The sequence below is a fragment of the Protobothrops mucrosquamatus genome, unplaced genomic scaffold (assembly GCF_001527695.2).
Source record: "Protobothrops mucrosquamatus isolate PMUCROS unplaced genomic scaffold, P.Mucros_1.0 scaffold19, whole genome shotgun sequence".
NCBI classification, from domain to species: domain Eukaryota; kingdom Metazoa; phylum Chordata; class Lepidosauria; order Squamata; family Viperidae; genus Protobothrops; species Protobothrops mucrosquamatus.
In genome coordinates this window covers 816268-836441 of record NW_015386404.1, presented here as the reverse complement: position 1 = coordinate 836441, position 20174 = coordinate 816268, and the positions used below count along the sequence as shown (strand labels likewise).

Sequence of the window (20174 nt, the reverse complement as noted above, 5' to 3'; positions counted from 1 at the left end):
ATTCCAGCACCATCTCTCTTCTTCTGCAAAACAGGAGTTGTAGTAGGCCCAACCCTGACAATATGTTATGCTAGTGTGGCATTTCTTTTGACATCGTGTCTTCACCCTGTGACCCAATACAAAATACAAAAGAGAGGTTGAAGTGGCGGTGTGTGAAAACTTCCAGTCTCCAGTCAAACAAAGTGCAGGACCACCAGTACAGAAGCAGGATAGGTATTCTGCTCCAGCCATTCTCGTTGCCTCCATCCAGCACAACTTTGCAACCCAGAGCTCGTGGTTTACCCTCCCCCCCAGGTATCACAGGACCTCTTGTCCAAAATGGCTATGTGGTCACCAAGCTTTGGTGGAAAGTCCTATGTCTTTTGCAAAGGGCCATGGGGAAGCCAGGTGTGGGAGTTGTAGTGCCAACAGCTCTGTTGGCTCCACTGCAAAGGCCCTTGTGTTGTTGTGTTCTTGACTTGGCAGAAAGTCTTCACTGAGAGACCACAACTCTTGTAATCGTTCCGTTGTGCTGAAGGCCATTCATGGAAATAAGAGGAGGAGGAGGAGGAGGGAGCGGGGCTGGCGGTGGAAACAAAGTGCCCGCCATTTCTGAGTGAGTCTGTGGGTCCTGAACTGGAATAGGGCTCAAGGAACCAGAGTCACTCTGGATGGAGGCCAGGCTGCCTCCATCAAAACTGGTCATTTTTTTCTTCATTAGTTTCCTTTCTTTGGCTCTGCGATTTTGGAACCAGATTTTCACCTGCAAGAGCAAAACAGAGGAGGGGGGGGGGTAAAAAGAGTTTCCGTTACTTTACATTGGGAGCCTTAAAGATGGGGAAAGTCTTAAGCAATACTAGGCTCCATTAACAGAGAGAGAGAGAGAATCAAGATCAACGAAGTGTTAATACTGCTTTATAAAGCCTTGGTAAGACCCCACTTGGAATTCAGCATCCAGTTTTGGTCGGCACAATATAAACAAGATGCTGAGACTCTGGAAAGAGGGCAGAGAAGAGCAACAAAGATGATTAGGGGGCTGGAGGCTAAACATATGAAGAACAGTTGCAGGAATTGGGTATGTCTAGTAGTCTAATGAAAAGACATGATGCGCATTTTCCAAAGCACCAAAAGGGAAGGCAAGGAACAATGGATGGAAAGTTATCAAGGAGAGAAGCAACCTAGAACTAAGGAGAAATTTCCTGACAGTGAAAACAATCAACTAGTAGAACAGCTTGCCTTCAGAAGTTGTGGGTACTCCATCACTAGAGGGTTTTTTTTAAAGAGGAGACAGCCATTTGTCTGAAATAGTATAGGGTTTTCTGCTTGAGCAGGGGGGTGGATTAGAAGACCTACAAGGTCCCTTCCAATTCTGTTATTCTATGATTTCTGTGATTTGTTCTTGACCCAACATCCCCTAGTGAAACTAGTCCCTAGGAAGTAAGTCAAGGCCAATATTGTGTCCCTGCAGAGAAATACAGGTAGTCCTCAACTTAAGACCACAATTAAGCCCAAAATTTCTGTGGCTAAGTGAGACATTTGTCGAGTGAGTTTTGCCCCATTTTATGACCTTTCTTGCCACAGTTGTTAAGTGAATCATTGCAAGTATCAAGTTAGTGGCATGGCTGTTAAATGAATCTGGCTGCCCCCTCGTCGGAAGGAGCTTTTCAAAATCTGAGTGACCAAAAACTTGATGAGCATGGGGGAATATGCTGCTCGTAGCCATTCTAAACCAGTCAATAATTACATTTTCTATCAGGGCTGGATTAAGGTCAACCCATGCCTTAAGCACAATGGTGCTTAAGGGGAGCAAAGCCTCCAGGGCATGAGATGGGAAACAAATGTGACATCTGATGCCACCTGCAAGCTAAGCATTTAAACTTTATTTCAGCATTGAGCCAGTTATGCAGATGGAAGTCTAAGCAGTTAAGAACAATTACCTCCCCCCCAAAATTAACAAAAGTTGAGTGTAGTAATGAAACAGTGACGGGCGTGATAGCTAGAGGAAATATCTCTGTGGGGCCACCTTCCCTTGGGGCACTAAGCACGGGCTTAGTGGCTAATCCAGGGCTGCTTTTAATCATTTATCTATAAAAAGGACCACAGGAAAAGCACAGATTGCCTTGAATCTGCAAAGGTCCTAATGGAAGAGAATATTTGTAGCTCAGGGCTAACCCTGGTGGTCTCTGAGGTTGTTGCTCTGTTGCTTTTCATAACCCAGCTAGCTGACATCGTTAGTGCTAGCAGACACATCTGCAAGAAAATTGCCAAGCTCAGAGAGAGAGCATCAAGAACCTCAGAAGACATTCGCTCCATGTTTTCCCCACCCACCCAAGTGGTCCTCTGCTCTGAATTGGACAGAAGCCCCGACACACGCAGGTCGCGGAGGATGCTCTACCTGTCTCTCAGAAAGTCTCAGGTGTGCAGCGAGTTCAGACTTCCTTCGGATGGTGATATATCTGCTGTAGTGAAACTCCTTCTCTAGTTCTAACCTTTGATGATCTGTGTACACCACCCGGTATTTCTCTCTTGTTCTTGTTTTACCTGTTGAAAAGAGAAAGAAAAGTTTGCATTTGCTACTGAAACCATGAACCTGTCTAATCCAGGCTTTGGCTAAACAGGTAATGAAGACACACATATGCTGGAAAATACTAGCACACCTACTTTTGCTAAGCCTGTTTTCCAAGCAGAATTATAAATAATACCATTTATGAAAAATTACTATTCATTCTTTATATTGCTATGAAGAATAAATGTACTGTATGTAAGTGTACTGTATGTACACTGAGGGTTTATGCACTGGAGACAAATTCCTTGTGTGTTCAATCACACTTGGCCGATAAAGAATATTCCAATTCCAATATAAATAATACTATTGACAAAGCACCTCTGGTCTAATTCTTATGCTTCAAAAACGATTTGGAAGAAGTACTTTGTATGAACCCAGCATCTCACTGCTACTCATTAAAGCCACTCCTTTGTTTTAGGCTTCGGTGCAAGCTTACAAAAACATGCTGCTCTTTTAAAAGTGACATTCATGGAATGAGATGGTTTCTCAAAGCAGTGGTTGCTGATTTCCCATGAAGAATTCTTGGCAAAAGTCAGGTTGCCTTGAGAAATGGCAGAGAGATGCCACAATTGCATGAGAATCAGAGTTCTTTTCAATCATTTTATCAAAGTGTGCATGTAACCATATTGGCTGGGTCAGGGATAAGAAAGCATATTCAAGAATATTTTGGTTTTGCTCCATAAGCATCCTTACCCATAACTTCCAAAACCATTAAAAGCTTGCAAAAACATTCGCTAGTTCATCTGCTAATACTGATTGTGGTAGGTTTCTACAGACGAGAAAGAAGTAGATTGTGGCCAACAGCAGTTATTACAAGGCCATCAGAATTTAGATGGGCAGACATTTTGTGCTGGAAATATTAGCCATGCATGAATTTGTTCCTGGCCTGTAAACATGTCATTTTACACTAAACCTGAAGGGCCCCCCTGCCCCTCGTCTTAATGGAAGTCTTTCTCAGGCTGATCTTCAGAAGTATTAGACCATATCTTCAACCCTTTTGGTTTACGGGAATAATAGAGATAGTCCAGAATATCGAAAGGTCCACCCCAAAACAATGCACAAAAACACAAAAGCCTAACTGGCCAGAACCTGTTGGGCACTCACTGAATTTGCCAGCACACTGAATTTTTGCAGGACTGACGCTTATGTCCCAGATTTCCTTTGGTTTGCTTAGGATTTCTTCTTTTTTTTATAAAAGGCCAAGTTGCTATCACGTTGAACTTGTTTCTGATGACTTGATGGAAATACAATGTATTTTTCTTGACAATAATAGGGAATAATAGGCAGCTGTACATTAGGAGAGTGATCTAGGCAACCAGAAACCCAAAGATAAATATAAGTAGAGGGGAGATAAGTCATGAGTTGGGATCTTTTGCTTAAAGGTCCTACCTTTTGAAAGTAACAATAGATGCCAGCCTTGCTATGAAAGATTGTATTTATAGGAATTCCATTTTGTTCATACGTCAGAATGACAGATATCTTTTAGAAAGAGAAATACGCTTTGACTGTTTCCCTTTGGGGAAAATGACCGAACCAATAACATCTTAAGAACGTAATTTTGGTTTCAGTAATTTTCACAAAGCAGCACACATGATCTGCCGATGAAATAGCCTTCTTCTGTTTGGTACTCTACAGACATGTAGAGACCATGTATATCACAACATTATACAAATAACATGCACATATGACATTTGTGCGATGATGTGACTTTCCTGCCCTGAATCAGGAACTTTGTGGCAGAGAGAGTCAAGCTATTTTTCCAAAGCACCAGAAAGCAAAATAAAAATAAAAATAAAAAAACCTCTTAAAGTTCTTCCTTTTAAAAACAGAGGAACCAAACAGGCATTGAAACAGAGGCTGGGAAGTAGAATATGAGGATATACGAAGGCTAAAAAGAATAGTTTTTTTTTTTAGTGAGATGTGAGAAGTAAGTAGGGAAGGAGAGGGGTGGGCCCTGGACTGGAATGTGTAATGGGAATTTGTTAAAGGAATGGTGGAAGACCCATTTAAAGGGGTCTTTTGTAATCAGTGAGAATCAGGTTGTTGACTCTGAACAAAACAACTCGCCAGGTGTTTTAAAACCGAGACCTGTTTTAAGGATGCTCCAGTTATTCTAGCAGTCTGAGGCTCTGCCTTGCTCTTTGGGGTGGGGGGGAGCAGATTTCCCCTCGGCCATAAAATTCACAGAGCATTTTTTAGGAACACAATAAAAGGGCCTCTTTATTTGCTGTGAAAACCATCGGTCTTTCCGGCAATATAACTGCTAAAGAAAAGGAACAGAAGCCAGGATGCATATCAAAGCCCCCCTTCCCTCCCCCACCCAAAAAAAAGTGTCAAAAGAAGGTCTGTTGCTTGATATGGCAGATCAGCCCCATGTCTGAAGACAATGGAATCAAGGGACAAGGCAGAGCAGGATGAGGTTCCTGAACCTCACACCTAGTTTATAAAGAAAATAAATTAACATTCAAATTGCCCCTGGTTTCCCTTGTCTTCTCTGCTTGAGCCTAGCTCCTGTTTTACATCAGGGCCGGCATCTTCCTGGTCACAAGAATTTGTGAATTGGTCCACGTCTGTGAATTCAACAGGACAACAAAGTCAGTTGAGCTCTGCCTCCCCGTTTGGAAATTCCATCCCTTTCCAGTTCCGTCCAGGCCAAGGAGCTTCAAAGGGTTGAGGAGAGGTTCACCAACAGCCTTCGCCAGCCTGGCGTCTTCTAGGTGGGCTCCACGAGGGTGAGGGAGAAGGTTTCTATCTCAGCGTCTCTGGAGAACCCCGAGTGGAAAGAGGAAGCCAAATGGGACAAGGTCTTGAAGGATATTTTGGCTCTAACATCTGAAGGGTGCTAGGCTGGGGAAGGCTAAGCTTCCCCAGACAAGATTTTGAAAGGAGCTGAGCATACTTTTTCTGAGGGGTCCTTGATGCTCTCTCAGCTTGGTTGTTTTCTTGCAGACATTTCATTACCCAAACTAGGTAACATCACCTGTGCATTGATGATATTAGCTAGTTTGGGCAATGAAACATCTGCAAAAAAAAACCCCTCAACCAAACTCAGAGAGCACCAAGGATTCCTCATTTCAACCCTGAGCTACTACAAATATTCTCCTTTATCAATACCCCCAGAAGGTAGAAGCTTTAAGAAGATTGTTTGGGCATCTTCCATCCATCTCTTAGTCAGTGTCGATAAAATGATTCCGACAGCAGTATTGAAATCTAGCTAAGCTTTCTTTTAACCTCCGACTACAAATGTGGTTTAGGCTTTGCATCGTTAATGTTTATTTTTCCTGAAAGAAAGCTTACATACATGGGATTCAACATTTTATTTCATGACTAGACCTTCATAATCCTTCTCTCAGTTCACGATTCTCAACATTTTTGATGAGTCTCTACCCTGATAGGGCAACATTATTTTATTTCTACCACTTCTTTCAGCATTGTATGCATTTCTAGTGTTAAATTAAATAATAAAAGGTTGCTTTATCTCTTATTCCTGAGTTGTAACACACACAAGGGGCACCAACTCCATTCCAATCCATAGAAGCAGTACAGAATGAATTTCCTGTTTGAATGTCTTTGTGTTTAAAGAGTTAAAACTCCATGGAAGTTACTATTGTCTCATTTAACAGCTGCCAAGTAAAAACATCTTGACTGTTGAACAATACTTACTAGTTGTCTATCTGCTGCTAAGAGCAACTGGAAAGAGAGTTTGGTGCAGTGGTGGGATTCAAATATGTGAACAACCGGTTCTCTGTGTGGATGCCGATTCCGGAAGTCCATTTTGGGCCTGGGCAACAAAAAATTAGCTACCGGTTCTGCCAAACTGGTGCAAACTGACTGAATCCCACCACTGGTTTGATGTAGTACAGAAGACACTGGGCCAGATCTAGGTGGAGATCTCCACCCTCATCCATGAAAACATACTTGGTGACTTTTAAGCAAGTCAATCCAAAACACCTCTCTGAACTGTTGCTATCGGGAAAGAAATAATAACAATAACAATAATAGAGTTGGAATTGCATGATCACAGCCCAAATTCCTCATTTATGATGTAACCTAAGCCTAAGTCAGGGAACTTCAAGACTTGTGGACCTCAGCTCCCAGAATTCCTCAGCCAGCTGGCCTAAGTCTAAACCTAAACTTAACCCTTCAGATATCTCCATTTTTTCAGTTATGGCTTTTTGGCTCTGGAATTGGCTTAGCAGAGATATTTAACTGGTTGAATCATATTTTGTAGTTATCAAAGGCTTTTTAGTGCAGCCTTTAATTGCTGCCATTTAGACTCCTTTTGATGTTTTTGAACACCTGACTGCAGATGAGGGTTCGTAGTTTGCTCTGATTTCCTCAGTAATTAGTTTGTAACAGTGATAACTTTTTTGCTATGTATCTATGAATAGTATGATGTTTTGCAAATTTTCATTTAAACTGAAGAATATTTTAAAGAATTTAAAATAAGCCAAATCAAAATTAAATTAGTTGGGTATTTCCCTCCCACTCTAGTCAATCTTAAATGATTGGTAATATATTCACGGAATCCTAAGTATTCTGTAAAATTTTATCCATGAATTTTTTAAACTGGGTGTTGGCCAGGATTGCCTGGCAATCAAAAAGTGTCTGACATTTTTGTGTGTTCATGTTGTTTTAGAAAATTATCTCAAGATCTGACAATAACCCTATCAGGTAGGACACTACTGAATTTTAAACCTCATTTTGCATGGATTTTCTTACAATGTATATGTACTGTTCATTTTTCATTTGTTATTCCACCTTTTACCTACTAGATGTATAAGATGATTAATGCAAAAATTAAAAAAATATCACAAATGTTCAGATATAGAAGGACTGTAGAACAATGTAGTGCAAAATATCCCAGGGTTATGTCTAATAAAATACATTATTGGCTAAGATTATGAGCTCCAAGGTACAAATAACCAATTTGGAATTTAGACTGATCATGGATTGCAATAAAGTTCTCTTCTCTTCTCTTCTCTTCTCTTCTCTTCTCTTCTCTTCTCTTCTCTTCTCTTCTCTTCTCTTCTCTCCTACTCTACTCTACTCTACTCTATACTCTCTCCTACTCTACTCTACTTTCTTGTTTTAAATGATTGGGATTACACATCATGAGTTTTGTTTGGGTTTGGCTTAGTGTGTTGTATGAATCCAGATTTGGTGGCTTGAAGGCTTTTAAACCAACAGCTAAGACAATGAAGAGACAAATCATGTCTGTCTAATCATGTTTATTCTGTGAAGCATACTAAATCTAGAAGCTCTTTTTAAAGGCTATAACTTAATCCTTGGGCAGGAAAAGGTTCCTGTTGAAGTAAAATCAGGCAGGTATCTGGCTTGTTCTTTTGTCTCATCCATGAGAAAAGGTTCCTACACAAAGGAATTACTGTTTGGTATTGTTCATCTGGCCAGTTTCAGAGATTTTGAGTGAATTATGATGAACAGAAATCAAACCACCATCTGTGCTGGAGGACTGAAGTGAAGATACCAGGCCGGAGAACATGGTTTTAAGTTGTGAAGGTGCTGTTGCTAAAAACTGGGTATCCACCTTTCTCTCCTAAGGCCTTTAAAGGTTCTTCATGTGCTAGAAGCCTGCTTTGTGAAGAGTTAATCTGCACTGGGAGAAACTTCCAAAAACTGTGAATGCACAACTTTGCATATAGTGACAGTGTAGGAAAGATTTCAGAGGACTTGCAGAGGCTTCCCCACCTAACAGTCAGACTACAATGCTCAGAATTCACAGAACTGCAATGCGGACCAAGATTTCTGGGAGTTGTAGTTCAACACATCTGTAAGACACTGGTTCAGAGAAATCTAGTTTAATACTCCAGAGTGGGATAATGGTTCAGGTGTTGGACCAGGGTTCAGATCTGTCTTCAGGCATGGGTTCTCAGTGGCTGATGTTGAGGCAGCCCCTCTCAGCTGAGCCTACCTCACAGGCCTACTTTATGGGGATAAAATGGAATTTCCCATTGAAATGAAAATATACAAATGGATCATTGAATCATATCTGAGCTGTAGCCAGCTAGTCATTTGCAATTGTATAAACCTGTCCATTCCCCACCATCCAGTCAGAGCTGAAGAAGCTTCTTGGATGAGATGAGAAACTAACAAGAAAGTCCAGTTGCCTCCTGAAAAGCACCTTTGGGATAACTATGACCTGAATGACGGGGAATCTCCATAGACATTACTCCAGAGCAAAGTTTTAACCTCCTTTCTGCAGCTTTGGATGCACCTGGATCTATTGAGAAAAAACAACCAAGGGGAAAACAGGTGTCGTTGGGAACAATCCAAAGGCAAGTCAGAACAAGATGGGGTGGCATCATGAAATTGTGGTTATTTTTGTTTAAATGTGTAACTCCCCCAATGAATTTGAGGGTGGGGGAGAGCAAACAAAGGGTTTGGAGAAAAGTTTGACTTCATTGCTGAAGTCCTTTGCTTACCTACATGCATCCTATACTTACCCTAACTCTAACCTTACGCTTACTTCAGGTTAACAATGAGCAAAGCTTTCATCTTATCTCAGTGCCTGCCCTCCTTGAGAATAAGAGAGTTGGAAGGGACTTTGGAGGTCCTCTAGTCCAACCCCTGCCCAAGCAGGAAACCCTAGCCTAGGCTATTCCAGACAAATGTATATCCAATCTCTTCTTAAAAAACTTCCAGTGATGGAACAGCCAAAACTTCTGGAGGAAAGCCGTTCCACTGATTGTTCTCACTGTTAGGAAATTTCTTCTTAGTTCTAGGTTGGATCTCCCCTTAATAATCTTCCATCCATTACTTCTTTTCCTGCCCTCAGGTGCTTCCTCCCCTCCCCCTTTGTTTCTGGTCCATTATAGTCAGTGGCCCAGAAAAACTTGTGAACTCATCTATAACTGATTTATTTTGCTACCTTGCATGATAAGCATTGTCCATCTAATAATCATTTCAAACTGGGAATTGCCACAAAGAAGAGGGGGTCAAGCTATTCTCCAAAGCACCTGAAGGCAAGACAAGAAGCAACGGATGGAAACTAATCAAAGAGAGAACCAGCCTAGAACTAAGGAGAAACTTCCTGACAGTGAGGACAATTAATCAGTGGAACAATCTGCCACCAGAAGTTGTGAATGCTCCAACACTGGAAGTTTTAAAGAAGAGACTGGACAGCCATTTGTCTGAAATGGCATGGGGTTTCCTGCCTGAGCAGGGGGTTGGACTAGAAGACCTCCAATGTCCCTTCCAACTAGTCTATTCTATTATATATATGGAAGTGTATCTTAGATGGGATTTCCCTTTTTTGGGGGGGTTGGAACAATTGGTTCTCACTGTTCCCACCCAAATGGCCCTGAGTATCAATAACAAAATATGGTGATAAAGGGAAGAAGAGGAAAAAATGCTACTAAGCTAATATTTGTAATGGCATTTCAGTCTGTTTCTTAACGGTTTCTCTGACAAAATATTTTTTGCTCCAAGAAAAGTCTGTCTGTGGGCAGGTCAAGAGTGTTTGGTAATGGGCAGCCTACCTCAATGGAAGTCAGCCTGAAACTTTTGAATCTAACATCTGTCCTCACAGTGGAGCAGCTGGCATGGTGCGTGCTAAATAAGCCTTCAGAAGCAACTGAATGTCTCAGCAGAGCTTGGCCATCTGCCATGCAACTATAGAAGGAACTTTATGGTCCATCTCCAAACAACAAGTTATTTCCAAGGTGTTTTGCCATCCTTGAAAAGTCTGCATTATCATCAAAACAGTACCATATGAATGTCCTTGTAGGAGGAGACTTGCCATAAACAATTGTGTATTTTTATCATGGTTTGTTGAATAAACCACAACTTTTTAGCAACACACATAGCCCAAACCAAGCAAACCACATTCCTGCTTAATGGAAGGCATGAATCCAGCCAAAGTTAGGCCAAAATGTGCATTCTTCCTCTTTCAAGGAAGGAGGAACTTCCTCTCCTCAAAAAGATGTGAGCTGCCTAGAGAAGAGCAGTGGAAGGATCCCAGATATTGAACCAGCCCTTCTTCTCTGAAAAGCACTTTTTTTTTAGTTTAGAAAAACAAACCCAGTCTAGCCTATGACAGAGGTCCATAAAATGGCGTTAAGATGTTTGCCTTGCTCTTCTGCATATTAAGACTGGGATGAATTGTCAGAGCAATTTATGGGCAGCTGGGTTGAGGACCTACAATACGTAAGAAAGCCCATGTCCCTAGACTTTGGATCTCATTCCCTCAATAGCTCAGCCAGGAAGACTTTGGAAAGTACATTCTACATATTCTAGTTATGAACCCACTTGCTCTGGCTGAACGCAGAGCTTGAAGGGAAGGCTTCTGGTCCAGGTAGGTTAGATGCTAAGAGCTTCACCAGAATTAGCTGTGAGGCTAAAGCATGACTACTAACCCCTTGGATTTCATATGATGAAACGGGACCACAATGTGCATTTATTTGGATCCGTATTGAGGACATTTTCCAGTATTCCAGAGATGACTAGAAAGAACAACTGTCTCTCTGGGCTTGTAACATTCTTATTCAAAGCTCTTCTCTGTCTGCTGCAACACAAAAGTTGGGCCTCCAGTTGCACAAGGAAATAAATTCTTATTTGGTTAGACCTTTTGCCATCTAGAGCCTTTCAAAGATGTGGCCCACCAGCTTCACCAACCACCAACAGGAGTCATAGCCTTATATTTTCTAGAAATATACCAATGGTACATTCTGTTAGTCAAAAACCCTTCTTTTGATGTGTTCACATCATGCTAAACCCAGGTTAACAAAACACAAGTGCACTCTTCACCAAACAAACCATCTTTACTTTCAAGGAAATGAGTCAAACAAGATGCTAACAGAAAGGTTGAGTTCCCCCAATATAGTGAAACACAAGCTATGTAACCCTGTTTTAAAGCATTGTGCGAATCCAGAGGTTCTGCTGTAGCCTCCTCTGGATGCAATTCTGAGAACCATAAAACCCATACTAGCTGGGAATTCTGGGATTTGCAGTCTGAAAGGGCCAGAAAAGGTCAAGTCAAGAAAGGGAATTCAATTATACAGGCAAGTTGTGAACTAGAGGCTGCTCTGACTGTCTCTCTGTCTGTCTGTCCATTCATCCATTCACCCATGTATCTATGATACTATCCATAGGCTAAATGTATTAGGGGTTTCTATAGGCAATCTTTTGGTAACTTAATTCGAACCAGAGTTTTACTTCTTATTATCTGCAGACCCCACCATCTTACCCTATTTGATTTATATGAGAAATTGGAGAGCCACTGTTAAAAACAGTTCTCTAAACTAAGTCTTTTTTATTATTCAGGAGCTCTCAAGAAAAATGTTTAAATATTTATTTATAAGCGGTTAGTTAGAAACTAATTTGCCTTGAAAATTGCCAGTTTTTGTTCATAATCCTGACATAATTTACTGCCTTACAACGGTGTTTTTCAAACTGGGCAACTTTACGAATATGTGGAGCTGAAGTTCCAGAATTGTCCAGCCCCACAAATCCACACATCTTAAAGTTGCCAAGCCTCTCATTTACATCAAGGGGACTAGATTGGAAGTTCTGCAAATCCTTTTTAACACAAATCAAAAACTAGAGATGAGAGACAAGACCAAGTAAGGCATAGGTAACAAAACAGTCTTAATTGCTAACTCTTTTCCCCCACTCAAATTCCTTCAAATGTCTCTTGAATACTATAATCAGAGTTTCCAAATGAGGGAGGCTGTGAATTCTGGATATAGTAGCTCAAGGCATCTAAAGAAGTGTCATATTTAAGTGTATTTAATCAAAATCTGTGAATTTATAAAACTCACATTGTACTGAATCTTATTTAACAATAACAGAGTGTTGTGGTTCTGGTGCTACTTTGAACCATGAACTCAAACAGCCTGGGGCCACACAACAAATTCAACTGGATATTTTTTTACTACTTGACTAAATCTTATCTAGCATATTACATGATATGAAGACAGGTAGAGCGTTATGGAGACCTATTACCAGTGCTTTTTTTGAAAAAAAAATAAAAATAAATAAGGTGCCAGAACTCACACATGTCATACAACCCGCCTTGCCTACCCTACAAGGTTCCATCCAAAAAAGGTGCTGGAACTCCGTTCTGGGTGTTCTATGACAAAAAAAGCCCTGCCTATTACTAACTGATTAAAATATACTAATATATTAATATGGCATTATTTGCATCTGACTAGTTGGTTAATAAAATATTTGCAAGCAAATAACGAAGCTCGGCCCCAAGAAGTCCACAGCTCAGCTACATCTGAGCTACATCTATTCTATATTTTAATATTAGCCTTAATGCAGCTGTAACTAATTCTCTTATACCTGCTCTAGTTTTAGCATCAAGGGAGACAATTTCCCAGAATGTCTGAGCTGCATTTTATAAAATCATATGCAATCTCTTTCTCCTGCCCTCTTGGTTAAATCCATTGCTATTAACATACTGGAGGGTACTCTATCAAGAGATCAAACGTCTGTTCTGCTTTCTTAGATTCCTGCATTCTGAGGGGCGTCTAGCCTGCTATGCAAGAGTCCCTTTTATCCTGAGCATCCATTTGAAATGTTAATGGCGGTTAGCCTGGAAATGAACCCAGGTGAGTAGGATCCTTGCTGCAAAAGTCCCTGTGGTGACCGAAATCTTTCCATGCCTGCAAGCCTTGCTCCTTAAATGCCAGTTCGGTTCTGCTGTCATGCAAATAAATTTTAAGAGGTGTAAAGTTCACCATTCTGGGTTGATTTCAAGTGCAGGGGGCTGATGCAGACTCACAGGTATTTAGAGGAAGAAGCTTTGAAATAAAGGAGACGATCTGTAGCTCAGGGCTGAAACGAGGGGTTCCTCTATGCTTGCTGAGCTTGCTTGTTTTCTGGCAGATGTTTCACTATCCAAACCAGGTAACATCATCACTGCTGATAAGGCTACCTAGTATTGGGTAATGAAACATCTGCCAGAAAACCACCAAGCTCAGAGAGCACCTCAAGCTCTGAAATAAAGAGGATTTGGGTGAAGATTGTAATGTGCATCGTGTATGGCAGGAAAACTGTGTTGGTCTGCAGGGGTGCCAAAATCAGCCTGCTAGCACTTTTTTTCCTGATTTATTCGTGAGCTGCAACTCACTTTATCTGGTGCTGCCAGAAAGATTGTTCAGCTGGTTTGCATTCAAGCCTCACAAGCCAACCCAACGTTAATGATCAACATATCCAAATCTTCACTTTTTCAGGAGCAGATCCCACTCGGTGCCACAGCAGTTCTACCCCTTATCTTGCATCAGGAGTTGAAGTTTTTTTTTCTTCAAAAAATCAATTTCTTCCTCTTCCAACCCATTTTTCCTTACTCACACCCTTCCCCTTAAAGGAGCCTTTTTTAAATGAATACATCATGTGATCATTTGCCAGGAGAACCAGATTATTGGGAGAATAAATCACAGTTGAGGTTCCAAAGCCCGATCAGAAGATGAGAAAACCCCATTTTGGTTTGGGATAATGTTCGGTTTCAGAAAGTTGCCAGCATGAGGAAAGGCTTTGGAGAGGGAGGGAGGGGGGGGTTTAGGCTGCCAACATACCTGTTGAAGTAGATTGGGCCGTTTTCCTCATCCATTCGTAGGAGCCGTGCCGCTGGTTGAGGGGAGGAGAATTTGCCTCGGAATTCATGGTGTCCAGAGAAGGTAAAGTCAGAGAACCAGCAGGATTCAGGGAACTGTAATCAGCAGAAGAGAAGGAGACTTGTCCAGGAGAAGACCTGTTGATCTGGGTGGAAGTTATGGTGCTGGAGGTTCCTAGGCCATAAGCACCCCAATCCTCTCTGGGCAGCCCGTAATGTGTCCCCCATGTCCCTGAAGGTTGTCCACGATTCTCCACACTTTGGGGATGATGGTATCCTATGTAATCTACATAAGGTGTGGAAGAAGGAAAGTTTTGCGCTGGTAGGTTGCTGCTGCCGTTGCATCGTACAGAACCTGGATACATCCTGGCTTCTTTTTCCAAAATATAACTCACATAGATGAAGCTCATCCCCTGGCTTCTTCTTGGCCAGGCATCCTGCTCCCTGGGGGAGGGGAGGCTGATTTCACACGTCCTCTTCTCTCTCTCCCTCTCTCTCTTTTTCAAGCCTAAACCTAGACTGGCTTTGCCGACGGTTCAGGAGGTGTCTTTACTACCCATCCTTGACAATAGGATCCCTGGTGCTGGGCTAGCAGTGGATTGAGGTTCTGCCTAATGTCAAAGATAACTGGCTACTCCCAACCATTTGCATTCAAATGAAGGGTTGGTCATCTCGCAACCCCACCTTAGAGTTGGCTTGCTGATTTCTCATGGAGCCTTCCGGTCCTGGGCCAGGCACGGATTCAGTGTGTTTGTTCTGGGAATGTTGGAAAAAACAAAGTACAACTAACCACAGGCTAAGTCATAATGTGATTTCTTTGATTTGGGATTATTTATTAGGCTTGTGTGCCATCCATCTCATCTAGAGGCAATTCTGAGTGACTTGCAAACATTAAAACCAGTATCCATTAAAGGGATAAACCAATAAATCACAATAATAATGAGAGTTTATCAGTAAAAGGTGGGAGGAAAAGGGAGCGCAAAGATTAGCATTGTATAGGAATCTAACCAATGTGGTTTGTAACTCATTGGTCATCATTGTAGGTGAGCTTTTAAACTTATTCAATATTCATCTCGTGAGTGAAGCCAGCCATTCATTTCAGATGTGATAGATCTTTATGTCACAAAGAGCAAAAGCTTTTAATTCTAGATAGGTGATCCTATGTTCAATCACAATTAATAGAACAGCTCAACAGTTGAATGAATGTGTGTATGGAAAGGCATTTATCTGCAATTTCATGAAAAGATGTCATACAATTATTTTTAATGAAAGAAATAAGGAAGAATTTAAGGTACACGTGGCAGACAAAGCATGTGATTAAAAAAACAAAACCAAGTGATAACACAAACCATTTCATCCTCTTCGTTCTTCAGGGTTATAGCAGCTGATTTGTGTTCTCCGAGAAGTTGGAGAAAAATATTGGGGTGTAAACTGTTTTGACACTGTTTCTTGATGAGCAACCAAAACATCATAAAAAGGGATGGGGGGGAAAAAAATAAAAAAATTCCTTAAGGATGTGCTACTTAGTTGACTTTTGTGAATGACCTGACACTTTTGAGGGAACTCTGCCTTAAAGAGGTGAAAAGTGTTTGAAGATTGCTTTTCTTTAAGCAGCAGGTCAAAGAGTTTGAGATGTTTGGCTTCTGAATTTAGAGGCATCTTTTTAACTGTGTGGAGTGAATAGATTTGTTCTTTTCTGCTTTTTTTTTTTTTAAAATAAAGATTCCTACATCAGCTGGGAAAAGCTTTGGAATGGTTTTGATGATGTAGTTTCTGGAATACCCTCACGTGAAGAATTAATTTATAGGCTGTACAGGCAGGTCCAGTCTGAGAGACCAGAAATAAAATATTTACTCGTGTGTTTTTCTGCCTGTGTTGTTTTTAGTCCATTGAAGTCAGTGGTCCAGTAATTGTGAAACCTAAACTATGTTTTTTCTTTGTTGAGTGCAAGACATTGATGGATCTGATCACTTCAAATATTAAATTATATTTTTGGCATTTGTGGAATTTAGTACAGTGTCCCTCCAACTTCCTAAAATTTATTCTTTATATACAGACTAAATGAATAAGGTTCTGAATGGAATTTCCTATTTTACCTTATAAGCTGCGCTCTTTTATATGATGTCCTGATTGTTTAGATCAGGGGTGGCAACTTTAAGACCTGTGGACTTCAAATGGCTGAGGAATTCTGGGAGTTGAAGTCCACAGGTCTTAAAGTTGTCAAGATTGGACACCCCGGATTTAGACAGAGCATTTCCCTGTTTTTAGCAGAATCTGCCATCGGTGTTGATGAAGGATAGGACAAATACTGGATTCACACATTCACACACATTTAGTTATGGTTTGAGGGATCCTTGGTGCTCTCTGAGCTTGCTTGTTTTCTTGCAGACGTTTCATGACCCAAACTAGGTAACATCATCAGTGCTAATAGTGCTAGTTTGGGTCATGAAATGTCTGCAAGAAAACAAGCCAGCTCAGAGAGCACCAAGGACCCCTCATGTCAACCCTGAGCTACAAATATTCTCCTTTATTAGTTATGGTTCGTTTAATAAGCTTCAAATGGGCTAGGTTCATAATGGTGATCCCTAAATTCTGGTATAGCAGTCACAATGGGTTTGCACAATAATTCTAAGTTAAAACTAAAGAAACCATATTTACCTTACCACAAAGAAGTTGTGGGAATATACCTACATCAGGATACAAATTACTACACAGTGGAACTACCAACTCGAAAGTGGAAGTAGAAATTGACTTGGATCCTGATCTGCTTCATTTAATGGGCTTCTCCATCTCTAACCTTCAGTTAGGACAAAGTGGATCACCACTGTATTACTGACTTATAGAACTAGATGAATCTAGTTGAAATAAGATGCAATTGTTTGTGCCTCCATAAGTTGTGGGAACCCTGCCATAGTCTAGTATGTTGTGGGAACTGTTTAACAGCAGATGGCAATACTTAGGAAAGCCGAGCCATGTTGGCGAGCTGGAGAGACGTATTGAAATTCAGCTAATAGGAAACCAGGTTTAGATGGACGAGAACCAAATAGGATTGATTTGGTAATGGTACTTTTGAAAAAGAGGTTAGAAATGTAGAAGGTTGCAAACTGTGTACCAGCAGTGATGACGTGGCTGCAGAAAAGAGCTAAATGCAGTTTCAGGCCACATCAATAGAAGTGTAATTTCCAAACGACAGGAAATTCTTATTTCATGTTATTCTGCCTTGGCTTACAGCATCTTGACTATGCTGTCCAGTTAAGAAGGATTCAGAGAAAGTAAGCCCTATGAAGTGGGATGGGATGTTCAGAGCATGTTTAACCCTGAGAATAATAGAATAACAGAGTTGAAAAGGGATCCTGGAGGTCTTCTAGTTCAACCCCCTCCTCAAGCTGGAGAAAAGATGGCTGGGTGGGGATGTGGGTATTGGCCACTGTGTAACTGTAACCCTCCTTAATTCTTGTTAATTTCTGAAGACTTCAGGCAGGCAGGGAAGGAGAAAAGGTCTCCTCAAAATTGGAAGGGTCTGGTGGACATTCTTGCTTAGTATACGGGAACCATGGCAGGACTCGCTTTGTGGAAACTCTACAAACACACCACTTTAGTGAATAGCCCAGTACTTCCTTGTTTGCTGTCATAAACCCACCTGGATTTCTTTTCTTTCACTGCTTCTTTGGTAACTAATTTGCTTCGGAAAAAACTCTAGAGAACAAAACAATGACCCCTGTCCCTTCCCCCAGGCAGATGTGCCCATAAATCAGTAAAGGAAGAAAGTGGATTTCTCCCCCCCCCCCTTTTTACTATGGCATCAGATCTAGCCTTCCAGGAACTGCTCCTTTCTAAGGTAATTGTTCAACCTGGGATTCTTTCTTGAACCTTTTCCTACCTCCTCATTTTTGAGGCTAAAATTCTCTAGCATTATGGCTTGCTCGTTCCTCTTTTTTTGGCGTGGGGAGATGAGATTGTGGCTTGATTTCAAATGAATGTCAGCAGCATTTTATTTCATCCATGGGCCAATCTGTGAGATTAGGTCTCGAGTGAGGAGAGATTCCAGAAAGCCGCTCTGTGTGGTCATTGAATTGTGCAGCCATCATACACAACCTGAGTAGAACAGCTTTGGGATTAAATTACTGAGAACTTAAACACCTACACGAGACAGTAAGTCCATCCACTAGCTTACTCCTGGATCCTCAGTGGGGCACCTGGGAATGAGCAGTCCACCAAGATTGGTCGATCACCAAGCAGGTCCATGTCCACCTATTTTTATTTATTTAGATTCTTCTAATGAAACATGGATGGGAAAACAGCAGGCTAGCAAACAAAGTGTTAGCTTTAACCTAATCTGGAATTCCAAGCATAACTTTGAACCCCACGTAGACCCCAGAATATAAGGGGCTGAAGGAAAATGCTTTGGTTGGAAAGGTGGGAAAGAAATCAGGGATAAACCGAGATGGTAGAAAGCACTCCAAAGGGAGAAGGTAGAGAACAATTAACCAGGTTCCTTTTTGAGAAAGAGATATTTTGCAATGGGCCATATTCAATATAGCAGCCATTTTGTGAGACTGCCCAAAATACATTTCCTATATTTCTAATGGATCAAAATGTTTGGGGAAGCCTAGATTAAGCCATGTTTGAATTAAACCAGATTTTGTTTCTGTGATGATATTTATAGCTAAGCCATGCTTTTTAAATCCATGATTTCTGGGGGAAAAAAAATCACAACTGGGTTTATGGAGAGTTTTGTTTGTTTATTTGTTTGTGCATTCAAGCTAACATTGATTCCTGGTGATTACCTGGATAAATCCCTTCGTTTCAGAAGTAGTTTGCCATTGCCTCATTCCTAGGGCTGAGAGAGAATGTCTGGCCTAGACTCACCCCAATGGCTTTGTGCCTATGGCAGGACTAGAACTCAGAGTCTTTTGGTGCCTCGTGCTCTAACTACTAGACCAGGGGTGTCAAACTGCCGGCCCACAGGCCGGATGCGTCATGGCGAAACCCTGCCCATCCCATTGCCGGCAATGGCAAAAAAGTCACGATACTTTGCGACACACCATGTGACATTGTGAGTTTGACACCCCTGTATTAGACCAAGGGTGTCCAACCCTTGCAACTTGTGGACTTCAACTCCCAGAATTCCCCAGCCAGCATTGCTAAGATAAAAAGAAGACACTGCTTAATGAAATATATGAATTCAGCCAAAATGGCCCACGGCACAACAGGATATGCACATTTGGCAAAGAGATACCTCATGGCTTACAAGACAGATTTCACTTTTCTCAGATTGCACTAAACTCATTCCTAATCAGTAACCTAATGGCTCAGATGTAGGTGTGATTCCAGCCACTGAAATCAAACTGTATTCAGAAGAAACCTTCCTGATTTGGGGCTAGATGTTTAAGGGGTTTGCAGGAATTTGACTGCCACTTATGGAACAAAAGCATTCGGTTAGAAGCTTCACCCCTAATTTCGTCTGCACAAAGACAAGTGGAAAAGAGAGGTGAGTAACAGGAAAGAGATGTTCACAGTTGGGGCTAAATCAACAAAACCAGCAGTCTATCCACAGCTGCTCTAACCTCTGCAGTTGTTTGATCTCATAAATATTACGTGAGGTGAACAAATACGGTTATCCTGAGCTCCTGAGCTTAGGATGCAGAAAAGTTTCTTCTGTTTGGAAATTCCAAAGGTGCTTTTCCAAAAGGCACCTGGATTTTCTTTCTTTTTCCCCCTTGGAAATGTTTTGCTTCTCATCCAAGATGCTTCTTCAGTTCAGAATATTTTCAAAGGAAAAAAAACAAAACCCAAGAAAGTCCAATTGCCTTTTGGAAAAATACCTTTGGGACAACCACGACCTGGATGATGGAGAATCTCCATTGGTATTCCATTGAACAGTATTTCCTGTTGTGTTTTTGAGAGACACGGTTATGTCTTGGAAATTGTGGAGAGAGAAGACTCACCAAAGGAGAACCATCCCCATATTGCTGTGCGTTGACTTCCCTGAAGACGAACGTAGCGATGTTGCATCTACAGACTCCCCAAATGAAATAATTGGAGGAAGGG

The 20174-nt window shown here is 41.3% G+C and overlaps 1 protein-coding gene across 1 annotated transcript; it reads right to left on the bottom strand.

Annotated features, from left to right (window-relative positions):
* Window positions 1-472: 472 nt before the first annotated feature.
* On the bottom strand, window positions 473-14518 carry CDX4 (caudal type homeobox 4). The gene is made up of 3 exons (XM_015810755.2): window positions 14086-14518; window positions 2375-2520; window positions 473-742 (listed from the first exon to the last, which is right to left on the bottom strand). The coding sequence occupies exons 1-3, from the start codon at window positions 14486-14488 to the stop codon at window positions 473-475; spliced, it is 819 nt and encodes a 272-aa protein (XP_015666241.2). The 5' UTR covers window positions 14489-14518.
* Between the last annotated feature and the right edge of the window lie 5656 nt (window positions 14519-20174).

Excerpts from the sequence above, each read along its gene's own strand:
- CDX4 (XM_015810755.2), bottom strand. The coding sequence starts at position 14,488 with ATGTATCCAGGTTCTGTACGATGCAACGGCAGCAGCAACCTACCAGCG. Across the intron at positions 2,521-14,085 it reads GGCCCAATCTACTTCAACAG|GTAAAACAAGAACAAGAGAG; the intron begins GTATGTTGGCAG and ends TCTTTTCAACAG. Across the intron at positions 743-2,374 it reads TGAGACTTTCTGAGAGACAG|GTGAAAATCTGGTTCCAAAA; the intron begins GTAGAGCATCCT and ends TTGCTCTTGCAG.